Source organism: Urocitellus parryii, chromosome 13, assembly GCF_045843805.1.
Source record: "Urocitellus parryii isolate mUroPar1 chromosome 13, mUroPar1.hap1, whole genome shotgun sequence".
Classification (NCBI taxonomy): Eukaryota; Metazoa; Chordata; class Mammalia; order Rodentia; family Sciuridae; genus Urocitellus; species Urocitellus parryii.
Genome location: NC_135543.1, coordinates 64,559,598 through 64,586,067, shown reverse-complemented (window position 1 = coordinate 64,586,067; position 26,470 = coordinate 64,559,598). Strand labels below are relative to the sequence as shown.

Here is a 26,470-nt window from a genome sequence, read left to right as displayed (position 1 = left end):
TTTATAGTTTCCTGCTCCGTCATTACTGAGCACACACGTTCTTTTCATGCTGAGCAATTGATGGCCGTGGGCAGCTCTCTGCTGATGTCAGTTTTAAGTTTTATGTGTCCAGCGTTGTCTGCAGCCTTACCACTAGACCCTCCCACACTATTTTACACACTGATCTTTCCATCTTGGGCTGTTTGATCATTTGGGTTTCCCCAAATGGATGTGACAACCTTCTGATTCCTTTAGCAGAGAAATGCTTTGATTTGTTTTCAAAAAAATTGTTTTATTTACTGACAGACACTAAGTTCCCTGAGTAACAAAGGCAAGGAATGAAAGGTTAGCGTCTCAAGATGCCAGGCCCTCATTGGCCTCGCTGGTTGGAAGCATGGCCGGTGTTGCCTAACGACTTCAAAGATGCCATCTGAAACCCGTCAAGCTCCCTCTCGGTCAAGGACAGGGCCAGGGGAATGAGTTGGAGGGCAGGGGAGTGGGTGTGCGTTTGGGGACAAGGCTGCCTCTCCAGTTGGGACTATTCACCCAGCAAGGTGGGGAGCTTGTATGGGAGACTTTGGGGGTGGGCTTGTGTGTCCAGCAGGACTTAATGTTTCCGAAGAAGCTGAGAATCAGGGAGGGTGCAGGACACCCCAATACCCATTTCCTTCTCTCACCTGCCTCCAAACCCCACATTTCAGTGTCAGTCCAGGGTGGTCTAGAGAGTTCTGCTGCCCCCTCCCCATGGGCCCCTGTAGGGAAGACATTATACGGAGGGTCTCTGAGACAGGGGTGGGGGCCTGGCCTAGGGGACAGGAGCAGTGTCAAGAGACAGTCCAGCTGCTGCAGGGCTCTGGATAGCACAGAGATATTGGCCAAAATATGCTGCTGATTCCCAGGTCCTTGATTTCTGTCCCTCTTCTTCCACTGGAATCCTTTCTGTCTCAGACCTGCTTCAAGGACAAAGCCTGATTTCAGTACAGTTGCACTTTGGAGAACATTTTAGTCCATGGGCAGCCTCTTTCTTATTTTTATTTTTATTTTTTTGTAGCAGGGATTGAACCCAGGGCACTTAAGCACTGAGCCACATCCTTAGCCCTTTTAATTATTTATTTAGAGACAGGGTCTTGCTAGTTGCTTAGAGCCTCTCTAAATTGCTGAGGCTGGCTTTGAACTTGGGATCCTCCTGCCTCAGCCTCCCAAATACACTAGGATTACAGGTGTGTGCCGCCACACCCAGGTTTCTTTTTTAATTCTTAAAATGTGTGCCTTGTAATTATTTAGTAAAAAGCATTATTTATTTATTATTTTGCATTACTGGAGATTGAACCTAGGTACTCATGCTAGGCAAGTGCACCACCACTGAGCCACATCCCCAGCTCTTTTAAATTTTTTGGTTTTGAGACAGGACCTCACCAGGTGGCTTAGGGTCTTACTAAATTGGCTGAGGCTGACCTCCAACTTGCTATCCTCCTGCCTCAGCCTCCTGAGTAGCTGGGATGACAGGTGTGCACTACTGTACCTGGCAAAAAAACTTCTTTAATCAACATGTAGGCTTAGAACAAGCAGGGAAGACCTTTCCAGGGGTGGCGGGTTGGCATGGGGAAGGGACTTCTCCAGCGTCTTGTAATTTGCTCCTTCCTTGGTCAGGGCCTAACTGTGGCCTTCTCTTCCAGATGACACAGCTCGTTCTGAAACCCATGGAAGCAAGGTAAAGGTCACTGCTGGAAAACTGTGGAGTCACATGGCCTTCCCGCCCTGGTGGTCAACCCACCTGGGGACGTGGGGACAGCGTTCAACCTGCTGCTGCCTTAACCAGAGATAAAGACCAGGATGAGAAGACTCGGAGGTTTTGGGGGAAAAGTAACATTCTGGGCCAGGCAGCTCCTCAGACAGACTCGCACTTGGAAGGCCAAGTGTGACACAGGGGAGGGAGGGAGGCAGCAGCGGTGTCAGCACACCTTGGATTAAACAAAATTAACTCATAAAAGAAGCCAGTTGGGCCTGGGGCCAAGAGCGTGTCTTTGTTAATATGAATTTCAGCTTTGGTCAGAATGAAGACTCTGATACATGGGTAAAAATCTCCACTGTATCAGTTCCTTCATTTATTGTGAGTTTATATCATCCTGTCTCTATACCTGTTGGGGGGCTGGTTTTTCCTCAGATCCTAAAATTAAAAGCAAATGGTTGATAGGTTTATCTTTCCTAGAGGGGGCTCTAACTTGTAGTTTTGTGCCCCCCACCCCAGTGCACCTTACTGGGAAGGACTGAGGATGTTGAATTTCAAAAAGACAAGCAAGGTCCCTGGAGACTTGTGCAGAGCTGATGCACTATCAAATTCTACCAGAGGGGCTGGGGTTGTGGATCAGCAGTAGTGCACTTTACTTAGCATGTGCAAGGCACTGGGCTCAATCCTCGGCACCACATAAAAATAAATAAATAAAATAAAGGTATTGTGTCCAACCACAACTAACTAACTAACTAACTAAATAATTCTGCTGGAGATGGGATTCCACTATATGACACGTGACCTGTCTTGGGGTGACTTTCTGGGCCCAGAGCTCGTGTGGTTATACTTAGGGTGGAAGGTCCCTGCCCCTGAGTCTTGTCTGAGCAGGGTTGGCTGTCTGTACTTTGACATGGAGACCCTTGTCCTAGCAGATCCTTTTTTTCCAGTAAAAAAGCCTTTAATGTCACTCGGCTGCCGAGTGACACCACTGTGTGGTGTCCTCCTCAAGAACTTAGGGGAAGTTCAGCTCCTGTTCTTGGCAGCAGAGCTCTGGGCAGCCGTGGGAGTCTGGAGTTGGAGGTGCTCACAGGAGACCCTTCCACTGAGGTGGGATCAAGCTGCAAAGTAATGGAACCTTGCTTCTTTGCCTTTTAGGAGGAGGGGGCTCATCTTGAACATTTCTTCTGGGGTAGCGCTCTGCCCATGGCCTCTGTACACTCTTTACTCGGCTTCCAAGGTGAGTGATCAGCTGTCCGCGCCTCTCCCTTCTTCTGCTGGGGAGCGGGGGTGTCCCAGTTGGTGCTCTGCTTGGGATGCTCTGGCCGGTTGATGGAGCGTTACCTGGAGGCAGTCTCAGAGGTACAGGGTGAGCTAGCCAATGGGGAGTCTGTATGCAAATTATAAAGACACGCCCCCTCTGCGCAGCCAGCCCAGGGGCTGAGCCCAAGGGCCTCCTAGACCGGGGGTCCTGGCTCACTTCCCACTGACCCCGGTGACTTCCTAGCCCTGGTCACAAAAACAGCCCTGGGATAGGACGTGCCTTCCCAGGAAGAGCATCCGCAGGAATTTAATCGGTTTACAGTGGCCCTGGAAATATATTCACACTAAACAGCCTCAGGGATATATTATCCTAAAATACACATTCATGTTCCCGATGCTCTCAGGGCCTCTTCCGAGGTCAGGGGATGAAGTGCACGTGCCGGTCATGACAAGTCACTGCAGTTTCCTCTACTTTCTCCTCCCCTGCCCTAAATTTGTCCAGGTATAATTGATAAATAAAATCGGCGTATGATCTACAGCCTGGGGCATATGCTTTGATGAGTGCACAGAGTGTGACATGATTGTTAGCGTAACCTTGACCTCATGTACTTATTGTTCTGCGGGGAGAACACTGAAGATCTACTCTCTTAGCAACTTTCAAGTATATAATACGCTGTGTTGTACAACAGATCTCTGAAATCTTTATCCTACGGAATGAAAATTCCTGCCCTTGGACCCACATCTCCTCCAGGCAGGCTGTATCTCTGCAGCATAGCGTCTCTGTGGGGCCCCTTGAAATCCGAGCAAGTTGGTTATAAACAGAGGGGACAAGCCCTGGAACCTTACGTGATTCCTTTTCTTACTACAGGCTTTTGTGTGCACATTTTCCAAGGCACTGCAAGCGGAATACAGAGCAAAAGGAATCATCATCCAGGTGAAGTAGAGAGCTGTCGTCCTTGGGAGAGGAAGTTCTGGCCCTCTGTGGGGCAGGGGCCACTACTCCTGCAGGACTGGCTGTGCATATGCAGCCAGTTGGGAGGTGGACTGGGTAGATGCTATGGGGGTTCCTGTGATGTTGCTGGAGCAGCTGCAGCCACTGTGATCCCACTTGCTGCTGTGGTTTCTGCTGCCCTCACTTGTGCCCCGGGTACTGGGGAAGGAAATGAGGCAGGGATGTGGTTGCTCAAAAACGCTGTGGCCCCCCTTGCCACCTCATGCTGCGTCAGAACAGAAATGGGGCTCTGGTCTGACCACCGTTTCTTCTCTGACTCAGATTCACAAGGTGAGCTCACATGGGAGGAACTGTGGAGACGGAACAAGGGAAAGCTGGGTACCTGGTCTGCTAGGGGGCAGGGGAGGGTCTTCCCCCAGGGGCTGCTGATCTGTGATGGACCCCAGAGACCCTTCACTCCGGTCTCGGGCAGGGAGGGAAGGGCCGTCCTGGAGATCCCCTGCCTCCACCTCAACAGGGCTGGGTGGCCGCTGCCCTCTGCAGACCGAATGAGTGACATTCTGAGGTGCCTATGACCTACACGAGCTTGGTTCAGAGTTCAGGGATTTCTAGAACCTAAACACACAGAGGTGTTTACTTTGTGTTGTTTTGTTGTTGTTGTCCGGGAAGAGGTTGGGTGACATCATCATGGCTGCACCCAGTGGTTTTAGATGAAGTTCCCGAGGTGGGAGCATGTCAGCAAACCAGGAATGGAATAAAGCTCATGACCCAGGCGATGTGTCGATGGTAGGAATTTGGACAAACACAACATTTTCCTGGCCATAGTGCGTGATTGTGACTGCAGTGTCCCTGTACCACAGTCCCCTTCTCTGCCCTGTGAGCCCGTCTCACCATGGGGGGGGTCTTTCTCCCCCACCTGGGGCTGTCCACTCTGACTCCCAGTGGGGCTGCCACTTCCCTTTGCAACAGAGCTTCTCCACTCTGGCTAAGTTTGCCGCAGTCAAGAACAACCCCTGAAATCTCCATTCTGCATTATGCTCCCCACTTACTGGGAACCGGCAGAAGGCACAGCTCATTGTATTAATGATGGGCAGCTGCCATCTTGAATGCTGTCATTTGACCCATCAGAGTTGATGTAGCCTGGATTCTACAAGATCTTGCTTTGGCAATTAAGTGCTGTGGCCCGGAAGTGACACGTGGCATTTCTGCTCACACCTTACTGGCCAGATCCCGTAACATGATCTTACTCCAGGAGGTTCAATTCCAGCATGTGTCTGGGAGGAGAAAGAAGAGAAATCCTTGGTGACGTCTTTTGTTTGGCACTGGGGATTGAATCCAGAGGTCTTTAACCACTGAGCCACATCCCCAGCCCTTTTTTTGTATTTTATTTAGAGACAGGGTCTCAGTGAGTTGCTTGGGGCCTTGCTAAGTTGCTGAGGCTGGCTTTGAACTTGCGATCGATCCCCCTGCCTCAGCCTCCCGAGCTGCTGGGATTCCAGGCACGCGCCACTGTGCCCAGCCTTGGTCATTTCTAAACATGAACGATTGCCCTAGCCACCTGCTGCTCCTTAGCTACGTGACACTCAGCATCAACTTGATCTTGATTCTCGTGGACCAGAGGTACTGCAGCTGCCCCAGCTGGGTTCAACAAGGCAAGGGAGTGGGAGGAGATGGGGTGGGAGAAAGGTGCGTTTTCCCTGATGCAAACCCCAGAGCTGTCCTCCTAGCAAGTGTGAGAAGGCAAAAGAGCTGTGATCTTTCAAAACCCACAGGCTTCTCTAGGGTTGGTGCTCAATAAATGTGTGTCAAATCAGTGTGGACCTGTGTACCACAGGCGTGGGTTTAAATCCGACCCCTGTTCTGCTCTTACCACCTGTGCAAGTCTTAGCTCACTTAAAATCTGAGAGCCTCAGTTTCCCATCCATCAACAGGTTTATAATAGCGCCCGATTTCTCTGGATTAATCACGAGGATCTAATGACTAAGTAAATGTGCAAGTTTAACCGTATTTACTGAGCTCCTCTTTTGTACGCCTTTCCGTACCAAACTCACTGTAGGAATGAAAACACTTTCTACTATTTCCCTATCTGAAGTCTGGGTTTGACAGTGCTCCTGATATTTCCCAAAGAGGAACATTTTGAGGTCCCTGGATGAAAAGTGTCAAATTAATCACAGCATTGATTTCCATAAGAACCAATTCAATTGGATGGGTGGACACATAATCATGTTCAGTTATAAAACAAGGTGATTTCAGATGGGATGAGAAGGAAAATAAAACTGGGAACACTAGCCTGGATTTTTTTCCTTCTAAAGATGCCAGGGTCTCTGATTCTGGGGGGAAGTCACAAAACCCCAGATTGGGTCCTCACGCCAGGAGCAACGGCTGTGGACTCCAGGGCGCACACTTTACTCTTCTTACTTCGAGAGGAGAGATCATGACATTCGTGCAGATCATGGTGCCAAAGTGGGGTGTGGGAGTGGGAATCCAACATGCTTTAAGTTCTTCAACTTTGGTTACACGGAATAGAAATGATCTTCTGAGATGAATATCTCATATTTCTGACGAAATAGCCAACATCCAGTTCAATTTGAATTTCAGAGGAGTACGAATGATATTTTGCAGTAAGTGTGTCCCATGCCACGCGTACATGATCACGCTGAAGTTTATTGGTTGTCGGCCTGGACTTTAGCGTTTCCTGTGTTTTCACTTGCTGAGTCCACTCTGTTCTCTAAGAGCTCCTGTCCCCTCTCGGTCACCCTGTGTGCTGCAGCAGGAATTTGAGCCACGTAGCATTGTGTGATGACAGCTCATGGGAAGTCAACCTTCCTGGTTCCCAGCTTTGTGCTGGTTCTACACCTTTTATATTTAAGGATCCTAAACTGTTTATGGGAAGAGAAAAGTTGGGAGATGGTGGGTGGTAAAGGGGGTGTGGACGGAGCCTTCTGGGTCATGCACGCTTCTGTCTTTATCTCACCCTGTAGGTGCTGACCCCCTACGCGGTTTCCACCCCGATGACCAAGCATCTGAATACCAACATGGTCACCAAGAGGGCCGATGAGTTTGTTAGAGAATCACTGAATTACATCACGGTGGGAGATGAGACCTGTGGCTGCCTGGCCCATGAAGTCTTGGTAACCCACTACTTCTTCTCTCCTTGAAACCAGACAGGAGGGAGGTGCGGGGTGTGGCTGGTCTTCCTTGCTGTTGGGACACTCAGCCCTTCTCTCTCATGGCACCCACATGAGGCCAATGGCTGTGCTGCCACATGGTCACAGCCAGTGAACGGGAGTCTGTGGCGAGGAGGGGACAGGCTGGAGGCCTGGCTGCTCAGTCCTCGGGGAGCCCAAAGCTCCTTGGACGCCTCGCTTTTCCCCTTGGGATGGAAGAGTCTCCCAGGAGCTCTTGGGTAAAAAGGACCAGGACTCCCGGAGCTTCCACACGGGGGCTGCTCTCTTCCTCGGCTCTCTGTTCTAGTCCACACGGAACTCTCAGCCCTCCAGGGCAAAGAGAGGAGGGCCTTTGTGACTTGCATCATTGGCCGATGTCCGTGGTATAAATATCCCACCGTGACTATCAAGCACGTGAACGGAGGAGACGTGCACACCGTCAGCCCCTGTGAGCGTGCACGCCTCAGTCCAGCCTGCCTCGAACCCCGTACGATATGAAAATGAGGTTCATGGCATGTGGCACTGGGGTGCTTTCCATTTCTGGGCTGCAAGACCAACATAAAAAGCCAAAGGAGACTGAGCATTGCGACTGATACTGAAACACACGTGCACACACACACACACACACACACACTCACATAGACTCACACGTGCACACACACACAGATTCACACACACTCACACCCACACACTCTCACACACACTCACACCCACACACTCACACACATTCACACACACACTCTCTCACACACACAGAGCCAATGTAGCTTTGTTTCCAGCCTCATCCAATTTTGGATGGACCCTGTCCACTGCCCATCATCTGTCCATTTTCTCCTCTGCTCATGGCTCTTCTGTCTCGGCATGGTTATTAGTGTCCTGTGTCTCCGCCTCTTTCCTCCACCTTCTTCTCGTCCCCGTCCCCTCTATCGCTATCAGCTTTTCATGGATGCCAGGGGCTTCATGGCCCCACGCACCGTGTCCCCCATCACGTTCCTCCTGGGACACACAGAGACTTTGGCAGGAGATACTGAACTTTCTTAACGCATTGCTTGCCTTTTCCCGCGGAACCCTGGCACTGTGCAGAATCACCAATTTAACCCACGCTACACAAGGGACATTTGGAAAGAATGTTTAAGGGAAGAAAGAATTTTCAGGCCCTGGTTTGTCTTTTGAACCCTGCAAGGGGTCCACAAGGGGCATTGCCGGCCAGTTCCTGAGTGGTAATGATTTATGTCGGGGGCAGGTGGGCAAAGCGTGTTTCCTCCATCTTGCAGAATAAAGTCCTGCTTCCTGATGTCAAAAAAAAAAAAATGTCATTGATGTCATTGGTCTGGTCTTCCTCTAGGTCTCCATTTGGCTGCAGGGAAACTAGTCAGATGCCAGTGAGTTTGGACCCGGTTTCATCTGATCACAGAAACCGGCTGTTCAGGAAGCGATCACACAGAGAAAAATGTTGTGTGTACTTGGGAGCCTCCTTTCTGGCTGCCTTTCTTACTAAAATGACGTTGCAGAGAGGAGTCCTGGGATTCAGGCTGGTCTTAAAGTGGGTGTTGAAGGCTTGACCAGGGCCTCCCAGCTACCGAGGGCCGTAGACCCCTGAATCTCTGTCACTTCTGTTGTCCATCTGCGGCTTTGGCTCACAGAGACCCTCAGGCCTGCATTCTGCATCGGCACAATGTGGGAAAAAGCAAGCGGTTGTGTTAAGAGGTCACTAATAACCACCCAGCACTCACCTCACCCTGCTGACATAATTTTTGGGGGTTGTTCCTCAGCAGACTGGGTAACTTCTCCTTGGTCCTTGGTGTCAAACTTCCTGATTTATCACACTTCTCTGTTTTTACCCCGATTTCTCTAGCCCCCAGGGTAAGCCCAGAGGCCACACATAGGGAAGGGCACATTCTTACCACTTCTTCTTAATCTCCTCCCACACCCACCGTCTCCAAGGCAGGAAAGGTGTAGACCTCCTGCACGTGTCCCTGGTGCCACCACCTGCCGGCCTCCAGGGTTAGCCATCTCCAGAGGGTGTGACATCCCTCCACCTTCTGAACTCTGTGGTCTCAGTCCTCCAGGACATCCTAACGGGGCTCCATCGCATCTGGAAAATGTGTCCTGGGGACCATCACGTGTGATGCTGTTGCTACACGTCTTGCTGCGTGGGCCGGTCCTATATTGTCAAAAGTGGAATGTTTTCCTGGCCATTCTCTTTGGATTTCTTAGGGAACAGATTCTAATCTCTTAGGCAGACGGATGCCTGGCATAGGCTAGGAAAGAGAAAGTTTTGTGCCCGGAGAAGCAGGAGAGGAATGAAAATATGTTAATCGTTAAGATCAGTTGGCCCTTGTTAGGATTTAGGAAGATTATCGAATCTAAAGAGATGGGTAATTGCACTGAATCAACAGTAAACAGCAGCCTTTCTTTTACCAAGAGGCAAGGCAAAGATGGCATCCCGTGTACCCAGGGGGAGGTTAAGGCAGGCACCAGGCCAGTCTATGTCAAGGTGGCGGCTCCGGGTGCTACCTGGCCCTCATCATCTCGGGAGATCATGCTTTATGGATTCCCTTTTACAATTCAAGAAAACTGAAGCTCAGAGATGAGTCCGCTGGCCCCAGGACCCCCAGCGGGCAGCGGTACTGCTGGACGTAGGTCCACTTGTGCCCGATGGGGCAGACTTTCTAGTTCCTTCTACATGTCCCCCTCCAGCTCAGGAGGGGATAGACAAAAGAAGGAGACCAGGAGGGATTGTTTTGGAACATTTTCAAGGGGCCTGGAATTTTAATTAATACATTCATTTTTTTCATGGCTGAACTCACTAATCCAAAACATTTAGTTCAAGACAAAAGCTAATGGGAGGGCTTGATTTTGCTGTGAGACCAAAAAGCTCTAATTGGGAGAAAGTTCTAGAGGAAGGCGTTGGGTGGATTCAGTGATGTGGCCAGTGGAAGAGTTCAGCTTGGCTTCTCAGAAGCCGTCTTCACACGGTTGCTCTGGGAGGCACACAGGTCCCAGGAGCTGGGCTGCCTGAAGTCCTGCTGTGTGGGGAGTGGGTGGGCCCAGGGGCGCTGGACTAGCGAGAGCATCCTGGGGGCAGACGTGGCTCCCGGGTTCAGGCCTTCACGTAGGGCTTCCTCTCCTGGTAAGAGCAAAGCCCCTTGGCTACTTGCTTAGTATCAGCTGACGGGCAGCATTTCTGATCCTGGGAATCTCCTTTTAATAGAACCGAGGTCTTGTCCCAAGACCCTAAAATTTCAGAACTTCAATAGTTAGAAAAAACATTTCTTGAAGTCCGTGACTCTAAGTGGAGGGGTTTGGTTTTTAATTTCTGGCTCCCTCTTCTCCAGACGCTCACGGTTTTCTGTCTGTTAAAGGCCAGCTTTCTCAGCCTCATCCCCGCCTGGGCCTTCTACAGCCGCGCCTTCCAGAGGTTCCTGCTGACCCGCTACACGGATTACCTGCGGCAGAACGTCAGCACCAGGTAGTCCCGGACGCCCAGGACCCAGGCGCCCTTGGCTGGCCTGCAGGGACCAGAGGAGCTGGCCGCCTGCCCCACCGGAGCAGGAGGAGCAGGGACTCAGAGGACACGCTGGTGTGGGGCCCTAGAACTCCAGTCTGGAGGCCTTTGGGAAAACCGTGGCCTAAAAACACGTGTTGTAAAGGGGTTTCTGGGGTTTTATGTGTAAGGAGGGGAGGGGGGTGTGTGGATGTCACTGGAGAAGGGTCTCAGGGGGCTTCTTAAATAAACACAGTGAGAAGAAACCTCTGATTCTTGGAATATTGGAAACAATTATACCGAGTAAATGACTTTGACAGCAAGGTACAAAAATCAGAGATCAAAAGAATATCTGAGGTCACTCCACTTTTTCAGGACTTCTGTTGTCTTGGAGGATTCACAATTTCTGAAACTGGGTTCCTCGGAGACCCAGGAAATGGGATAGGGGAAAGCACAGGGCAACGGCTGCATCAGGCCACTTTCTGGCCCCCCAGCCCCCATTTCGACCCATGGGGCACCGGCTTTATCTTCCATATTAATACTCGGGTTTCTATGGAAGACGGCGTGTGTGAAAACAAAAACAGAATATGTTCCTAAAAATAGTTTAAAAGTAATCAATGCAAGAATCACCGACCATAGAAATGGGGTACTGGCTGTAGGGGTGCTGGGGACATCTGGGTGTGTCGGCACTAGGGCTGGGATCACCTGAAGGATTGTGCCTTGACACATTCTGTGACTGAGGGGTGGTTAGTGGGGACCCCAGCTGGGCTGCCAGATGCAGCAGCTCTCTGTGGCCCAGGTGGCCGGGTCCTAAGCACGTGCCTCCCAGACAGAACCAGGAGGGTGCCAGCATGGGGGGTCATATCACGAGGAGCCCTCCCAGATTCTGCAGGAGGGGACCCCAAACCTCCTTCTCCATGGAAGGGGTATCACATATGTAATGGGGGGGCCTGGTGGAGGAAGCTGGGTCCCGGCCCCCTTTGGAAAATGGAATGTGCCACGCTGGTTAATTTTTGCCTAAGTGTTTGTCCTCACATATGAACTTTGATGAATGACTTGGTCTTCCCATTAGTGATAAAGTCACTTATAAAACATAGGCCTCGGTTTTCTGGAACTTCATCTCAAGCCCTGGTGAATCTGTGGTTTGGGAAGAGCCTCCATGTGCAGGAGTTAGGGTGCTTCGCTTATGCAACCCGGGGCCAGCCCTGAGAGCCAAGCCTGGGAGATTCTGAAGAGCCTCTTAAGAGCCTTTAAAGAGAGAATTCCTTTGTAGGTCCTTTAACTTGGATCTTAAATGTCCCCTGAAAGTCCTCTGTTGGGTCTCCGGTTGGTGGCTCCGTTGGGAGGTGGCAGAACCTTTAGGGTGTGGATCCCTGTAGAAGGAGGTTGGTCCCAGCCACAGTAGAAGGAGAAGATGGGACCCCTCCCACCTCTTCCCTTTCTCTCTCTGCTTCCCGGCCACCAGGAGGGGACTGTGCTTTACCATATGCTCTGCACCACGATGTTCTGTCTCACCAAAGTGACTGCACCCTGTGACGCGGCCAGCCAAGATCCATCTTTCCTCCTTTTAAATTGATTTTTCTCACACGTTCGGTCACAGCAACGAAAAGCTGACTGACACCACAGCAGAAGCCCCCAGACAGGAACGCTCTGTGTTTTCAGACCTTTATCCCCATCACCCTCCTGTGAGGTGAAGGCCGACACGTGTTGAGCGCTGATCCCAGTCAGGGACTACATGGAGCCCCTGGCAACCTGAGAAATAGGTGCCGTTACTGCTGCTTGTGGTTTACAGAGGAGGAAATGGAGACCCACAAAGGTTGAGTGAGGTGTGCAGATCTGCCTTCGCAGCGGGGGGCAGCGGGGGGATCTGGATGGGGTCTTCTCCTCTCCGTCCCCACTCTCCTAGGCAAACACCTGCCGTGGCACCTGTCCCGGCTGAAGGTGTTTCTCTGTCATCAGTGGCAAAGGATGAACACTCTGCCCTGCCGTGGCTAAGTGTCCCCAGGTGCTGTGCGTTGGGGGCTTGTTCTCACCTGGGGCACCTGGGGAGGAGGTGGAGCCTCAGGAGGTGGGCCTGGAGGAGGAAGTTGGGTCACGGGGGGTGTGCCCTAGAAGGGCCCGGGTCGCTGTTCCTTCCCCTCTCCCTCTGCTGTCCTCCTCTGTCACTGCCTGCTCTCACCATGATGCTCTGCCCCCTCACAGGCCCAACGCAATGGGGTCTGGTGGCTGTGACGGAAGCCTCTAAATCTGTGAGCCAAAATGAACCTTCCGTCCTCCTCAGTTGACATCTCAGGTGTTTTGTCACAGTCAGGGAAGGTGGGCACACCCCCAGCTCCAGCTCCCTTGTCTTCACGTGTCACGGAGACGTGGGGAGGAACAGGCTTCTGCAGCCAGGCCCACCTTCTGCATCTCACCACCCACCACCTTCCAAACTCACCACAGACTGAGAACCACTCAGGCAGAGGAGGCTGGCAGAGGAGGCTGGCAGGCGTGGCTGGCCTTCACTTCCTTAGCAGAGGACTGGGCTCTTGTTTCTCGCCATGGAGGCCGAGGTCTCCCAGGGAGTGGCCTGGGAAGCTGCCGCCGGGAGAGACATCCTTCTGGCCTTCCATCCGGGCGGCCTCCCAGGAGGCCAGAGGCTGGGGAGTCCCTCAGACCATGCTGGGAGCCAGAAAACGAGGTGAGGAGGGGTCCCTGGCTGCTGAGGCTGGGCAGTTCCTGGGGGATCCCGCTTTTCCTGCTCCGTGGATGGGAACCAGAGTGGCCCCTTCAAGGCCTCCTGAAGCCAGAGCTTGCCAGAGACAGCAGAAGGCGGCCATCCTGGGGCCAGCACGGTCTTCATCAGGCTGGTCTGCTCCTGAGGCCCAGAAGGGTGGGCCTTACTGTCCTGGATCCACTGTGCCAGGGGGTGGGGGTGGGGCAGCGGGCGACTCGCTGATGCCCCCTAATGGTGCGGGGAGGCACTGTCGGCCATTCCTGCCTCATCCTGCAGAAAAAAAATTAGAACGCACAGACTTGGGGGAAGAAACCCTTCATTTTTTTCCCTCCAGTTCTTTGGAATGTGTGTTGTTTTCCGGTTTCATCCATGCTGTCGCGTGCGGTAGTACCCAATTCCACTGTGTTATTATTTTCATATTCCATTGTATGACGTCCTTGTTTTCTTTATTAATTCATCAGTTGATGGACATTTAGGCTGGTTCCACTTTTCGGATCCCTTGGGTCAGGTGGATGTGGACATTTTTGTACAAGTTTGTGCACAGAAGGGTGTTTTTGTTTCTCTTGGGTGTGTAGCTGGGATCGCGGGGTTGTGTGGCTCTCTGTTGAAGTTTTTGAGGCACTGGGGACCGTTTCCCACCAGCAGGGAGGGGCTCCAGTTCCCCACATCCTAACCGGAGCTGGTTATCTCTCTGTCTGACCGTAGCTGTCCTAGTGGGTGTGAAATGGGGTCTCGCTGTGTCTCGACCTGGATCTCCCGTGGCTGATGATGGTGAGCACCTCTCCTGCCCTGGGTGGCCGTTTGTGTATCTCCTTTAGGGAAATGTGCACCCAGATCCTTGGTCCGTTTGGGAAGCGAGCTTGTCTTTGGCTAATGTGGGCGCCTCTTTCCGTGGCTACGGATTCCTGGGTGAAACGTCCCCCGGTTGTTAAAGTTCCTCACGCTTTCTGCCACACGGTTTCTGGAAGAGCTCTGTAAGTGCAACCGCGTCTTCAGCGGTGCTTCTCGAATGGTGGCCGGGGTGGGGGTCAGATGGTGCCCCAGGAGGCATTTTGCAAGGTCTGGACACATTTTTGGTTGCCACACCTCGAGGAAATAGAATGCCCTTGGTAGACGCCAGGGATGCTTTTGAAAATGTTCTGCAAAGTACAGGAGAGCCTCTTCCTTCCCCCGGCCCAGAATCAACTGTCCCCAAATATCCATTGGTGAGAAACTTCAATCTGAAATGGACCAGGCGCCTGTCCATATATTCTCATTCTCCTCCATCCCCTCTTGGTTTTAGGCTTATGTTAAATCTTGCCTGATCAAGGGATTAACCATTATCCTTTTAAATTATTCACCTTTGGTCCAGATGTCGCCTGTCACTAAAATCTAGTGTGATGGGTCCCATCCACTCCCAGGAGTATTCGTCAAAGCCCACCAAGTGTGACGTATTGCTGGACCCGTAGCAGGATACTGAAAGCCAACGAGGCATTAATGAACCAGATGTCATGATAGCAATCAGTTCCTACTATTTATAACAGCTAATGTGTTATATATACATAGGTACATTCAGTCTTCACTGCACACAGTGGAGCAGGTAGTGTATTAGGCTCAAGTTCACGACTAGTGTATCAGGTTTAAGTTCATTAGGTAATTGTGTAATAGAGACTCCAACAATAGCTTCAACAAGGAAGGCACATAAAAATCTCTAAGTTAGCAGTCTGGGGTCGCCATGCCATATCTCTTTCATGAAGTTTTGAAATGCCAGGTAAACCTCTGCTCCATTTCTCTCATGTCCAAAATGGCCCCTGCATCTCCAGCCATCATGTCCACATCCAGGCAGCAAGATGGGAAAGAAGGAGGATGAGAGAGAAGCAAGCAGTAGGTGCCAGTGTGGACTTGGGGAAGGTTCCTAGGAGCGGTCATGCGATGCATGCTTTAACCTCTCCCAAGTTGAACTTGGTCCTTTGGCCAAACCCAGCGGCCATGAAGGCTGACCTCCTGTGACACCATTCACCCATCCCGACACTTCTATTATTGAATAAAGTGGGGACAGATATCAGAGACAACAGTAATCGGCACAATCTTTGAATCTGCAGAAGCTTGAGGGCACTGACTTCCTGTAGAAAGGTGGACAATGCCATACCTGAGACTTGACTCTCAAGTTTGTATGCTTTTCTGCCGGAGCACCTGCCCGTCACAGGATGACTTAATCAGAACCAAGACAAGAATCCATTAGGAAACCGTGTAGGTATTTGGGAACTGTTAGAACAGGTGTCCCAGAGCAGATGTCCCCTGGTGCTGGCTGTGGCTTTCAGAGCTCAGCTCTGCTGACCCCACTCCAGGGCACAGTTCAGACCCTCTGGAGACAGCACCTGGGAACGTGTGCAGCAGAGACCCTCGTGGCAGCAGAGAGTGGTCAGTCATCAGAAGATTGGGTAAGGCCGGGAATCACAGGAGGCAGGGAACAAATTCCTTAGACATTGTCCCTTAAACGTCCTTGTGGGAAATTCCAGATACAGGCAAACGTACCAGACACAAGACACCCCGTGTCTCATCACCCGGGTTTATCCGTGCCCAGCCTTCGTCCATTCTCATTTTATCTGCAGCTGCATCCTTCTCCCCACCCTCCACTGGACCTTCTAAGTCCTATTTTCTTTAGGTAAAATCTATACATATTTAAATACAGAGGGAGTGGGATCCACAGTCCTGTCAAGATACCAAACATTTCCATGACCCCCGGAAGCTTCTGGAATCATCCCCCCGGGGATTAATGGTGTCTGTACTGGAGTTTTCTCTAAGTGAAATCATACGTACGGTCTGGGATCTCTCTGGTCTGGCTTCTTTTACCAAGCCTCATGTCGGCTCTGTCTCCGCGTCATTGCATTGGGTATTATTTCATGCAGGAATATGTTCCAATTTGTTCACCCCTTTTCCTGTTGATGGACATTTGGTTTTTCAGCGTGGGGGACATGAATAGTGCTGCTACGAACATTTCTGCCTGAGTATTTTTGCGGACATATGTTTTCATTTCTCCTGGGTTTATACTCGGGAGTGGATTTGCTGGGTCAAAGGGTGGGTGTATTAAACATTTTATTTTAACTTAAAACATACAAAACTATATTATTTTGCCAATCTTTTGATGTGGGGCCAAGCCCTTTCCTCCAAGTAGGAGCCTGCTGATTGGAATGGCAGCTTGTCTTTCTTCCGTAAATCACCCATGGTAGCAATATCAACTTGGATGTCTTTAAAGTGGTCAGAGAACTTAACGACACTTAAAAGCTATTGGCATGCAGAACCCTTTTGGATTTTCAAAAATCCCCTCAATGATATTTTACAGTTATCTTGCCCCCACTTACTTCTGTCACAGTAACTTTTATTTTTTTGCTCTTTGGGATGGTTGTAGTGTGACTCCTGGAAGTCATGTGTGGGAACCTTGACCTCCAGAGTTCTGGTATTTGGAGGTGAGACCTATGGGAGGTGATTGGGTCTCTCTCTCTCTCTCTCTCTCTCTCTCTATATATATATATATATATATATATATATATATATACACACACACACACACATAAATAATTTGGGAGGGTGTACTAGGGATTGAACTCAGGGGCACTCAACAACTGAGCCACATTCCTAACAATCCCCCCATTTTTTTTTTTTTTGTATTTTATTTAGAGACAAGGTCTCACTGAGTTGCTTATTGCCTCCCCATTGCTGAGGCTGGCTTTGAACTCACCATCCTCCTGCTTCAGCCTCCTGGGCAGCTGGGATTACAGGCATGCACCACCGTGCCCGGCTGGTTTATATATTTTTAATTTGGTTGTGTATTTATAACAATGAACAGAACTGACTGTGGCAGGCTGGGGAACAACACAATGCCTCTTCATATGCACATAACTTCATTGGTAGGAGGAAACAAGCGGATACCTGGCAGACAGTGGCTTTCTATTGGGTGGCAAGCGTTTGGTAAGGTGTTGACTCCGATCTGCAGTCAGTGTGCTTTTGAGAGGGCACACAAGAGTGTGCCTTGTTCTGGTTACTGCTGCAGGGCAAGAGTCATCCTTAGCAGCTTCAAGCAACTATGGAGCTCAGGGTTTCTGCACACCCTGCTTGGACAGGGAGTGGTGGAGAGACTCGCATCTGCTTCCAGGTGTGTGGAACCTTGGCTGGAAGCCTGAGTGGACGGAGGTGACCATGGCCAGGGACTGGGAGGGCCTGAAGGTCTCTTTTCCTGCATCCTTCAATTGAAGGAAATTGTTGCCTGAAGCTATGATTAGAAGCCTCTCCTCTGTGTGCCTTGGGCTGTGTTACACACATGAATGTCCCAGTAAATTTTTAGTAACAGCCTTTTTTTTTTTTTTTTACCTAGGGTAGAGTTATTTCTATTGATTTCAAGTGGAGGATAAAGAACATGTCTTCATGCCATCCATGGGCCTTCTTTGATGAAGTGTCTGCTCAAGTCTTTTGCCTAATTAATTTATTAGGTACTGGGGATCGAACCCAGGGGTGCTGAACCACTGAGCCACATGCTCAGCCCTTTTTACGTTTTGAGCCAGGGCCTCACTAAGTTGCTGAGGCTGGCTTTGAACTTGCAATCCTCCTACCTCAGCCTCCTGAGCCACTGGGATTACAGGTGTGTGCCACCAGGCCTGGCTACTCATTTTATAAATTGGATTTTTTTCTTAGTGCAGAGTTTAGAGAGTTCTGGGTGCATCTGCAATTAAATCTTTTGTCAGTTTTCAAATCTTTTGCTTGTCTTCTTATCCTTTAAACAGAGCCTTGGGCAGAGAAACATTTTAAATTTGGATGAAATAGAATTGATTAATATTTTCTTTCGTAGATTGTGGTTTTGGTGACATATTCACAAATTCTGTGCTTAATCCTGGGTCATAAACACTTTCTCTTATATTTTTCTCTTAAAGTTTTATATATTTTTATTTAGATCTATGATCCACTGTTTTTCTTTTTCTTTTCTTCCTTCCTTCCTTCCTTCCTTCCTTCCTTCCTTCCTTCCTTCCTTCCTTCCTTCCTTCCTTCCTTCTTTCTTTCTTTCTTTCTTTCTTTCTTTCTTTCTTTCTTTCTTTCTTTCTTTCTTTCTTTTTAACCCAGGGCTTTGTGCGTGCAAGGCAAGCACTCTACTGACTGAGCTGTATTCCCAGCCCTAGTTATTTATTTATTTATTTTAAGAGAGAGAGAATTTTTTTAATATTTATTTTTTAGTTTTCGGCCGACACAACATCTTTGTTGGTATGTGGTGCTGAGGATCGAACCCGGGCCGCACGCATGCCAGGCGAGTGCGCTACCGCTTGAGCCACATCCCCAGCCCAGCCCTAGTTATTTTTTAAAATATGTAAAGTTTATGTTGGAGTTAATGTCTAATTTTTCAAATACTGTTTGTTGAAAAGACTATCTCTTTCTATTGAGTTGTATTACATTAAAAAAAAAATCAGTTGGCCATCCCTGTGTGGGTCTATTTCTGAATCTCTAATTCTGTTTTCTTGATTTGTGTCTATGGCTCTGTCAATACCATATTATCTCAGTAGTGTAAGTGTAGTAATTCTTAAAAATAGGTGATACAATTCTTCCAATTATGTTCTTTCTCAAAATTGTTTTTGCGACTTAGTTATTTTGCTTTTCCATCTAAAATTTAGGTTTAGTTTGTCTATGTCTTCAAAGAATCCTGATAGGATTTTGTGAAAAGCCTGTAGATCAATTTGAGATTTGACATTTTTACTATGTTGAGTCCTAACAATCCATGAACATGATGTGTCTCTCTATTTATTTATCTCTTCTTTGATTTCTTTTGTAGTTTTCAACACACATCTTTATGAATGAATGTTTTGTTAGATTTATGCCCAATTTCTTTCCTCCCTCCCTTATTTTCATTTCTTTTCCTTGCCTTTCTCAGAAGTTATAAATATATTGTTTTTAGTTTCAATTTCCAATTGTTCTTTGATAGTTTCCAGAAATACAATTAATTTTTCTGTGCAGACTTTGTATTTTTTGGTTTAGCTAAATCCATTAGTCCTGAGGGTTCCTCCTCCTCTTCCTCCTCCTCCTTCTTTTGTAGATTCCTTGAAATATTTTATATAGATAGTCATCTGAAAAGAAGGAGAGTTTTATATCTTCTTTTTCTCAATCTGCATGCCTTTTATTTCTTTTTCTTGCCTTATTGCACTGGCTAGGGTTTCCAGTATGTTGAACAGGTGTTGAACAGGTGTGATTAGACCAGGAATTCTTGCTTAGTTTCCTACCTTAGGGGAAGCACTCAGCCTTTAACAAGTGGTTAGAGACTGATATTATATAGCTGTAGGTCTATAATATCACTTTTAATGGCTGCATAATAATCTGGTGTATTTAGCTAACGTCCCAATTGGACATTTAGGTTGTTCCCCCTTTTTTTTTCAGTAAATGTCTTTACAACACATTCTCTATGCACATCACAATCTTCACCATCAGTTTCACCTCCACTTCTGGATCATTCTTATCAGTATCCAAACAAGGTCTAGTGTGTACCAATAAAACAATAGTCCTTCGTGGTCATCATGCAGCTGCTGTGTCCCCTCTGTTCCCCTTCATGAAGCTTCTAGAAGGAGTTTTCCTGTATTACTGTCCCTGCTTCCTCTCTTCACTGGCCTCCTCATTCACGCCAATCAGCGTCGACTCTCGCCTTTCCATGGAGACGGCGCTGGTTGTGGTCAGAAGCAAACCTTATGTTGCCAGTCCACTGGTCACTAACTGGTTCTTATTTTGGCCACTGGCTTTGTGTGACTTCCTGATGCCACACCCTGGTTTCCTTGAACCTGACCCCATCTGCTCGCTCGTCCCCTACCAGCCCTGGCCTCAGGGTTGGGTTAGCCAAGGGAAACGAACTTAGAGGTTTTTCATTTGTTTCTATCCTACAGCAGTTTAAATAGCAAAGACCTTTCCAATTCCTGGAGGGTGTGAAATAACTTGCTTCTAAAACTGCCTGGGCTGGCATATATTTTAGAGATGATTCTTAATGAATGCAGTTTATTCCACAGCTCTAGACTCAGAATCTCTCTCTCTGTATTTTTCTTTTTCTTTTCTTTTCAGTTCTTTGCCTGTTGGACAGTGGCTTAAATCTTGTCCACATTTACTGGGCCTTCTTCTTTCCAAGTTATTCTATTCCAAGTTATTCTATTCCAGTTTGGCCTAGAGAAGGACATTCTCTTAGGGGAGTGAGGCTGTCGGTGATGTCCCTCTGGGATTCTATGCCACACAGAAAGTGGGAGGGGAGGAGAGGAAAGCTTGAAGCAACTCAGCTTTTAGCAATAAAACTTTCCTAAATCACTAGGGAATTTCAACCCAGAGTCCAAACCCCAGTTTTTAAAAATATTGAAGCTGCAAATCTGTTTGGACAAGTAATGTAAAAATTGAACTTTTCTTTTTCTTTTAAAAATATACAAATCTACAGGAACAAATACTCGTGTGAGCCCAAATCATGATCTAAACCACAGATGTCGAACTTGTAAAATCCTGGGGAAAAATGGAGCAACTGTTTGGAAGGAACCCCGGGAGAAAAGAATTTCCAGGATGGTGCTGGAGAGACCCGGCCAGGAGGGCTTCCCGGGGCGCTGGTTGGGGGGAAGCTCTGTGGACCTCTCTCTACTCAGGGGCGAAACCTGGCTTGACATCCAGGCCAGCAGCCCCGCTCACTGGCCGCTGTGGGCAGCCTCCTCCCAGCCTCTTCCCGTGCCCTCTTCAGGGATGCCAAGGCTGCCTGCCTGTGGGTTACCCCGGGTGCTTCTGGGGCTTCCAGGGAGAGAAGGAGAGAATATTCTTCCCTGACTCCACACGTCTGTTGCCTAGGCCGGGTGTGAGTTAATGCAGAGCTGAGGGAAGGCCAGGCTTTTCATTAGCACTCCATAAATCCTAGCAGTTATGATTACTAGTTAAGTACTTGTACCTGGTTTTATGAAGTCTCCAGTGGGAAACAACACAAATCTCAGTTCCCCGGGGCTCCTCCCCTCCCTATCAGCCACGGGGGTTCGAACTCAGGCTTGGAGTCGGGCCTGACCATCCTCATGATCTACCGTCCCTCCCCCCGGCAGGCACCGAGACCCCGGGACTCGGCTCTGCTTTGCCTGGACAGCAGGAAGGGCTTCTCAAGATCTCTTCCAGAGACCACCCCTGTGAGCCGCTGCACCACATCCAGACAGATGCGCGAGGGGCTTGTGCATCCCTTCACTGACCTGGTTCATCTGGTCCTGTAATGGAGGACAGTGTTGGGGTTGGAAACCTTCCCTTGGAAGGCAAATCTACACTGATTTGTAGGGTCTGCACCTTCTCCCTGTCAGGCACTAGGCTTGGGATTCATTCTACAACCTTCCATGTCAAGGGCTAAGGAACAGACTTGACCGATGCTTGAGTCATCCCAGGCTGCCCTGATGAGATACCGTGATGGGGTGGCTCAGGCGCTAGAAGTTATGCTCTCAGCTCGGGAGCCTGCAGGGCCAGGTCCCAGGTGTCGGCAGGCAGCGGGGGGCCTCTCCTAGGCCTCCCCACCTTGGCTTGCAGATGGATGTCCTGGAATGGCCTTCTGTCTGTGCACGTCCCTGTGTCCAGCTGAACTCTCCTCCTCCTCCTCCTCCTCCTCCTCCTTTTCTCTTTTCACAATAGAGCAATGTCCAGGAACAAACATTCCTGTGAGCCCAAATCATGATTCAGATCATGGATGTTGAACTTGCAAAAGTCTGGGGAAAATGGAACAACCGTTTGGGGGTACCCAGGAGAAAAGATTTGCCAGGGTGGCTTTGAAGAGGCACTGCCGAGAGGGATTCTAGAGTAAAATTTGCTTCTCTCTCCAACAGGTTCAGCCCAGGGATTTGAAGATTTTTTTTTTTTTTAATTTAAACAGCTTTACAGGGGATAACACTGACATAGTGACATACAATAAGCTCGCACCTGTTAAAATCATATCATTTTGTTTTATATATATATATATAGTTGTAGATGGACACAATACATTTATTTATTTATGTGGTGCTGAGGATCGGACCTAGGGCCTCATGCATTCTAGATGCTCTGCCACTGAGCCACAACCCCAGCCCTTATTTTGGGGTTTTGAAGCTATCCTCTCAATCAATCACAAGGAAGACAATATTGACCACCATCCACTGTCCTAAATTTCCACCTGCCCTTTGTAATCCCTCTCTCTTGCCCCATCCCAAGCCATGGAACCAGTCATCTGCTTCTGTCACTGCAGATTCATTAATATTTCCTAGAAATTTATATCATGGACAATTATACAGCACATACTCTTTTTGATCTGGCTTCTTTTATTCAACATAATTATCTGGAGATTCACTCAGTTGTTGCATATACCAATAGTTTATTATTTTTAAATCCTGCACCGTGTTCCATGGACTGGCTGAACCACAATGGATCCATTCCCCTGCTGGTGGACAATTTGGGGTTATTACAAGCAGAAGCTGGAACCAACATTCGTGTTCGAGTTCTTTGGACAGATTTCATGTCTCTTGGGTAAATAGCTAGGAGAAGAATATCTGGGTTAAATGATAGGTCATTTTTTTGAATTTTTTTGAGAAGCTGCCAGGTGGTTTTCCAAAGTGGTTACACCAATTTATATTCCCACCCACAGTGTGTGAGAGGTCAGTTGCGTCACATCTCGAAGGACCTGAATTTTTAAATAACCACCCCATGACAGTGGGCCACAGGCCCCGCGCAGTTTGAGGCTGTTCTTGACCATACTGATCTGGGCAATGCTCCCGGGGACCTGGATCAGCGGGCGGAGGCCCCAGTGGGGTGGTGGGGGTTGGACATGCAGGCAGTGCCTCTGTCTGAAATACGACACAACCTCACAGGCACAGGAGCCACGAGGGGACTCCAAGGCCCTCTTTCCTCTTCCTCTCTGCCAGCTGAAGCCATGACCTGGCAGACTGTGCTGAATTCCCTTCTCTTTCTCAAACTTCGCATCACTGGGTCCCTCTTTCATAAGATGCAGTGAAATGGTATCGGGTTTAAAGTTGGGCACATGCGAGTTTTAAAGATCATTTCGTTTCTTTCCCTGTTTCATTTCTGCACGACGAGGTGAGAGGGTGCAGTGGCAAGGCTGTGGGGGATCAGGCGCCGATTATGCACCTGGCTTATCTCACCTAAGCGCAGGGACAGAGGGTCACCTGAACAGGACGCTGTGTTCCCCCAACACATGCTCATGAACCTATGCTGGGTGGAGCAATGCAAGCGACCCCGTTGGCCTCGTGCTCTGCCTTAGGACTTTATTGGATTTGCTATTTAGGGGCCAGGAGAGTGAGGCTTGGCCCCCCTGGGAGCCCCTGTCTGGCAGATCTGAACTACTTCAGAAGCTGTATGATTCTGCTGACTCTGTATGTGTGGGGTGGGGAGGAAGGGAGAGGGATAGAGAGAGACAGAGGGAGGGAGGGAGGAAGGGAGGGAGGGAGGGAGAGAGAGAGAGAGAAAAGTGTTAAAGAAAGAATGGGATCTGAGAAAGTGGTCTGGAGGATTCTCTGGCAGGGCCAGGGCACATGGAAGGTGTGTGTGGGGGGGGGCCCTGTCTGGTTCAGAGGAGGCTGAGAAGCATCTGTTTTCAGCCTGTCTCCTGAGCTCCCTGGTGTGTTTGAGAACCACCTGCAAATGTTCTAGTACCAGATGTCTCTCCACCAGGGGTGGCTGGCAGCTAGGGAGCCTAGGGGCTCACTGTGGACCTGCCACTCTGCCACCTGGAAGGAGCCTCTTATCCCCAGGCTTGCCGACCTTCTGCCAGGGGTGGCCCAGAGGCATCTCACAAGGTCACAGGGCTCTGTAACTCCCATGTTCAAGGACATACACACGTAGTTGCCCTGGGGGTCAAGTTCACAGGGCCAGCATGTCAGAAGAGGTGGGGTCTCCGCCTTCCCCACCTTCCAGCTGGGCCTTTGGCCCTTGTCACTTCATGGCGATTCCGGACAGATTCTGCAAAGAGGCACATGCATGTTTTAGGCAAAAAATACTATTTCCCTGGTCTCGGGTGTGGCCCATCCACAGACTGTCAGTCAGCCCAGGGCCTAGCTCCAAAAGATGACCAGGGCTGATGACATGTCTCTTAGAGGGTACACGGATGGGAGTGGAGAGACAGGCTGGTGGCCATGTTTGGTGACCATGGGACCATGAAAGCTACTTTGAATTTAGACAAGATGAGCTGGAAACCATGCACAGGGTGCCAGTGACCAGGAGCAGAGAGGACTGTGCATGAGGTGGGAAAGGCCGCTTGGGAGAGACAGAGAAGCCCAGGCAGGAGGGGAGCTGGGACCCCTCAGAGCTAGGTCTGGGCTTAGTTGCAGGACAGAGGCTGTCCTTGGATACCCCCCAGTGTCCCCTGCAGGCTGCGGTACCTGCTCCACCCTGACCTTGAGCCAGTGGAGGTGGGGTGGGAGGCTCCTTACAACCCACATACCCTGTGTGAGGAGCAAGAGGTGGGCAGCTGTGCTGGAGAGCATTACTAGGGCTGTGTTTTGAATAAAATCCCTTGGAAAGAGGACAATCGTGATCGTGTGTGTGTGTGTGTGTGTGCATGTGTGTGCATGCACAGCATGTAAGCCCTTGGTCACACTCACCACCCCTGTGAGCTTTACATAGTCCTCTGTATAAACAACACAGGTTTTAATTATTTTCCCGACTTTGAAGTGAGAACAGAATTTCAGCAACTTGCCCAGAGTTCCAGGGCCACACTTTACAACCTGTGGCTACTAACTCCGAGACATCTGGAACGTTCTCCCTGCCAGCCAGGGTGGAGCCGATGCTCACGGACCGATCTTTAGCCACCATGGAGGAAAGCAGTGATTACCCTTTCATCTCACATCCCTTTACGAGGGGACGTGGTGAAATGAGGGGCCCTGATCCCGGTCCTAGCGAGCTGCCGAGCGGACTGACTCGAACCACCGCAAGGGGGCAGTGTGCCCACGCGCCAGCGCCCCGCGCTCCGCGGAAGACGTCCAGGGTCAGCGGGGTCCGCGACATGGACAAGGTTTGAGTCGTTGGTAGGGGTGTGTGTGTGTGTGGTGTGTTATGTTGGGGGGCTGTATAAAGACCGCTTCTCCCCAAAATTAAAGTCGGGGAGAGAGCACCTTCTTGCATCTGTTGAGATCGCGGTGTCATTCTGCTTCTATGAAACCCTGCGCACCGCAGACTGGGGTCCCGATTCCAGACACAAGACTTGACTGGGCAGTTGTTTCGAAGTGACATTGGTGTTCCTCAGTGTCCGTGGAGGACTGGTTCCAGCACACCTCGTCTACACCCCCTATCCGCCCCACCCCCCATCATCAAGTTCCTTCTACAAAATGGTGTGGGGTTTGCAGATTCCCAATGCACATCCCGGTACTTAAATCCTCTCTAGATGACACACCTAGGGCCATGCAAATGCTATTCAAATAGTTGTTATGGTATATTGTTTAGGAAATTATGGCAAGGGGGAGGGGGAGTCTGTTTCTGCTCTATGCTGACACTTTCCCCTGAATATTTTTGATCCTTGGTTAAGTCTGCGGAGGGGAGCGCATGGATGTAGGGGCGGCGAGGGGGGAGATAACGAACTGTACTTCCCTGGGAAGACTAGTCAGTGTGGCCAACCTGGCCAGGAATCGCTGTCATGGCCATTCCAAAAAGAGAATCTGGCCGGTGGAATTGGTCTTTTGCCTCCAAGAGGTTAGTGTCAAAGGCTGGCCCAGCCCACCAGGCACCGCCCAAATGCCGGCTTTCCGAGGTCCACTGTGCTGCGGATTTGCTGAGAAACTCAGATGCAGGCCACTAGTTGTTTTCATAGCTTATCTTTTCACTGAGTGATGCTGAGATTTTGTTCCATTTCCTGAATCAGAAGGCAGAGGAGGTTCAGCCTTCAACCCTGTAAACCTGAAGGAGGCTTTGGCCATGACCTCCTACCTCTCTGGGGAGGGGCGCAGGCAGTGCCCTCACTCCGGTGGACACCCGGCGGAGCGGCAGCTCAGACCTCAGCTGCTGAGCTGCAGCCCTCTGCTTGGAAGATAGGCAGGTCTTCTGGTTTGTGTCTGGCTGAGCTCTGGGAGCGCTGCCCCCTTCCAGCGAGCTGGGGGGCCGTGCTGACCTGGAGCTCTTATCAGCACTTATCTTTCGGCAAAGCTGGGAGAGGCTGGGCCTGGTGTCTGGGACTCCTGACAGCTTAGAAGGGCAGGAGGGCTCTGCTTTG

At 49.8% G+C, this 26,470-nt stretch overlaps 1 protein-coding gene across 1 annotated transcript in view; it reads left to right on the top strand.

Moving 5' to 3' along the window:
• Hsd17b3 (hydroxysteroid 17-beta dehydrogenase 3) overlaps nucleotides 1-10,563 on the top strand; it is a 30,488-nt gene extending 19,925 nt beyond the window's left edge. The window contains exons 7-11 of the mRNA XM_077792398.1: nucleotides 1,656-1,690; nucleotides 2,864-2,945; nucleotides 3,837-3,902; nucleotides 6,902-7,051; nucleotides 10,453-10,563. Coding sequence (XP_077648524.1) covers nucleotides 1,656-1,690; nucleotides 2,864-2,945; nucleotides 3,837-3,902; nucleotides 6,902-7,051; nucleotides 10,453-10,563 — 444 coding nt within the window. The remainder of the gene's footprint in view (nucleotides 1-1,655; nucleotides 1,691-2,863; nucleotides 2,946-3,836; nucleotides 3,903-6,901; nucleotides 7,052-10,452) is intronic.
• Nucleotides 10,564-26,470: the final 15,907 nt, after the last annotated feature.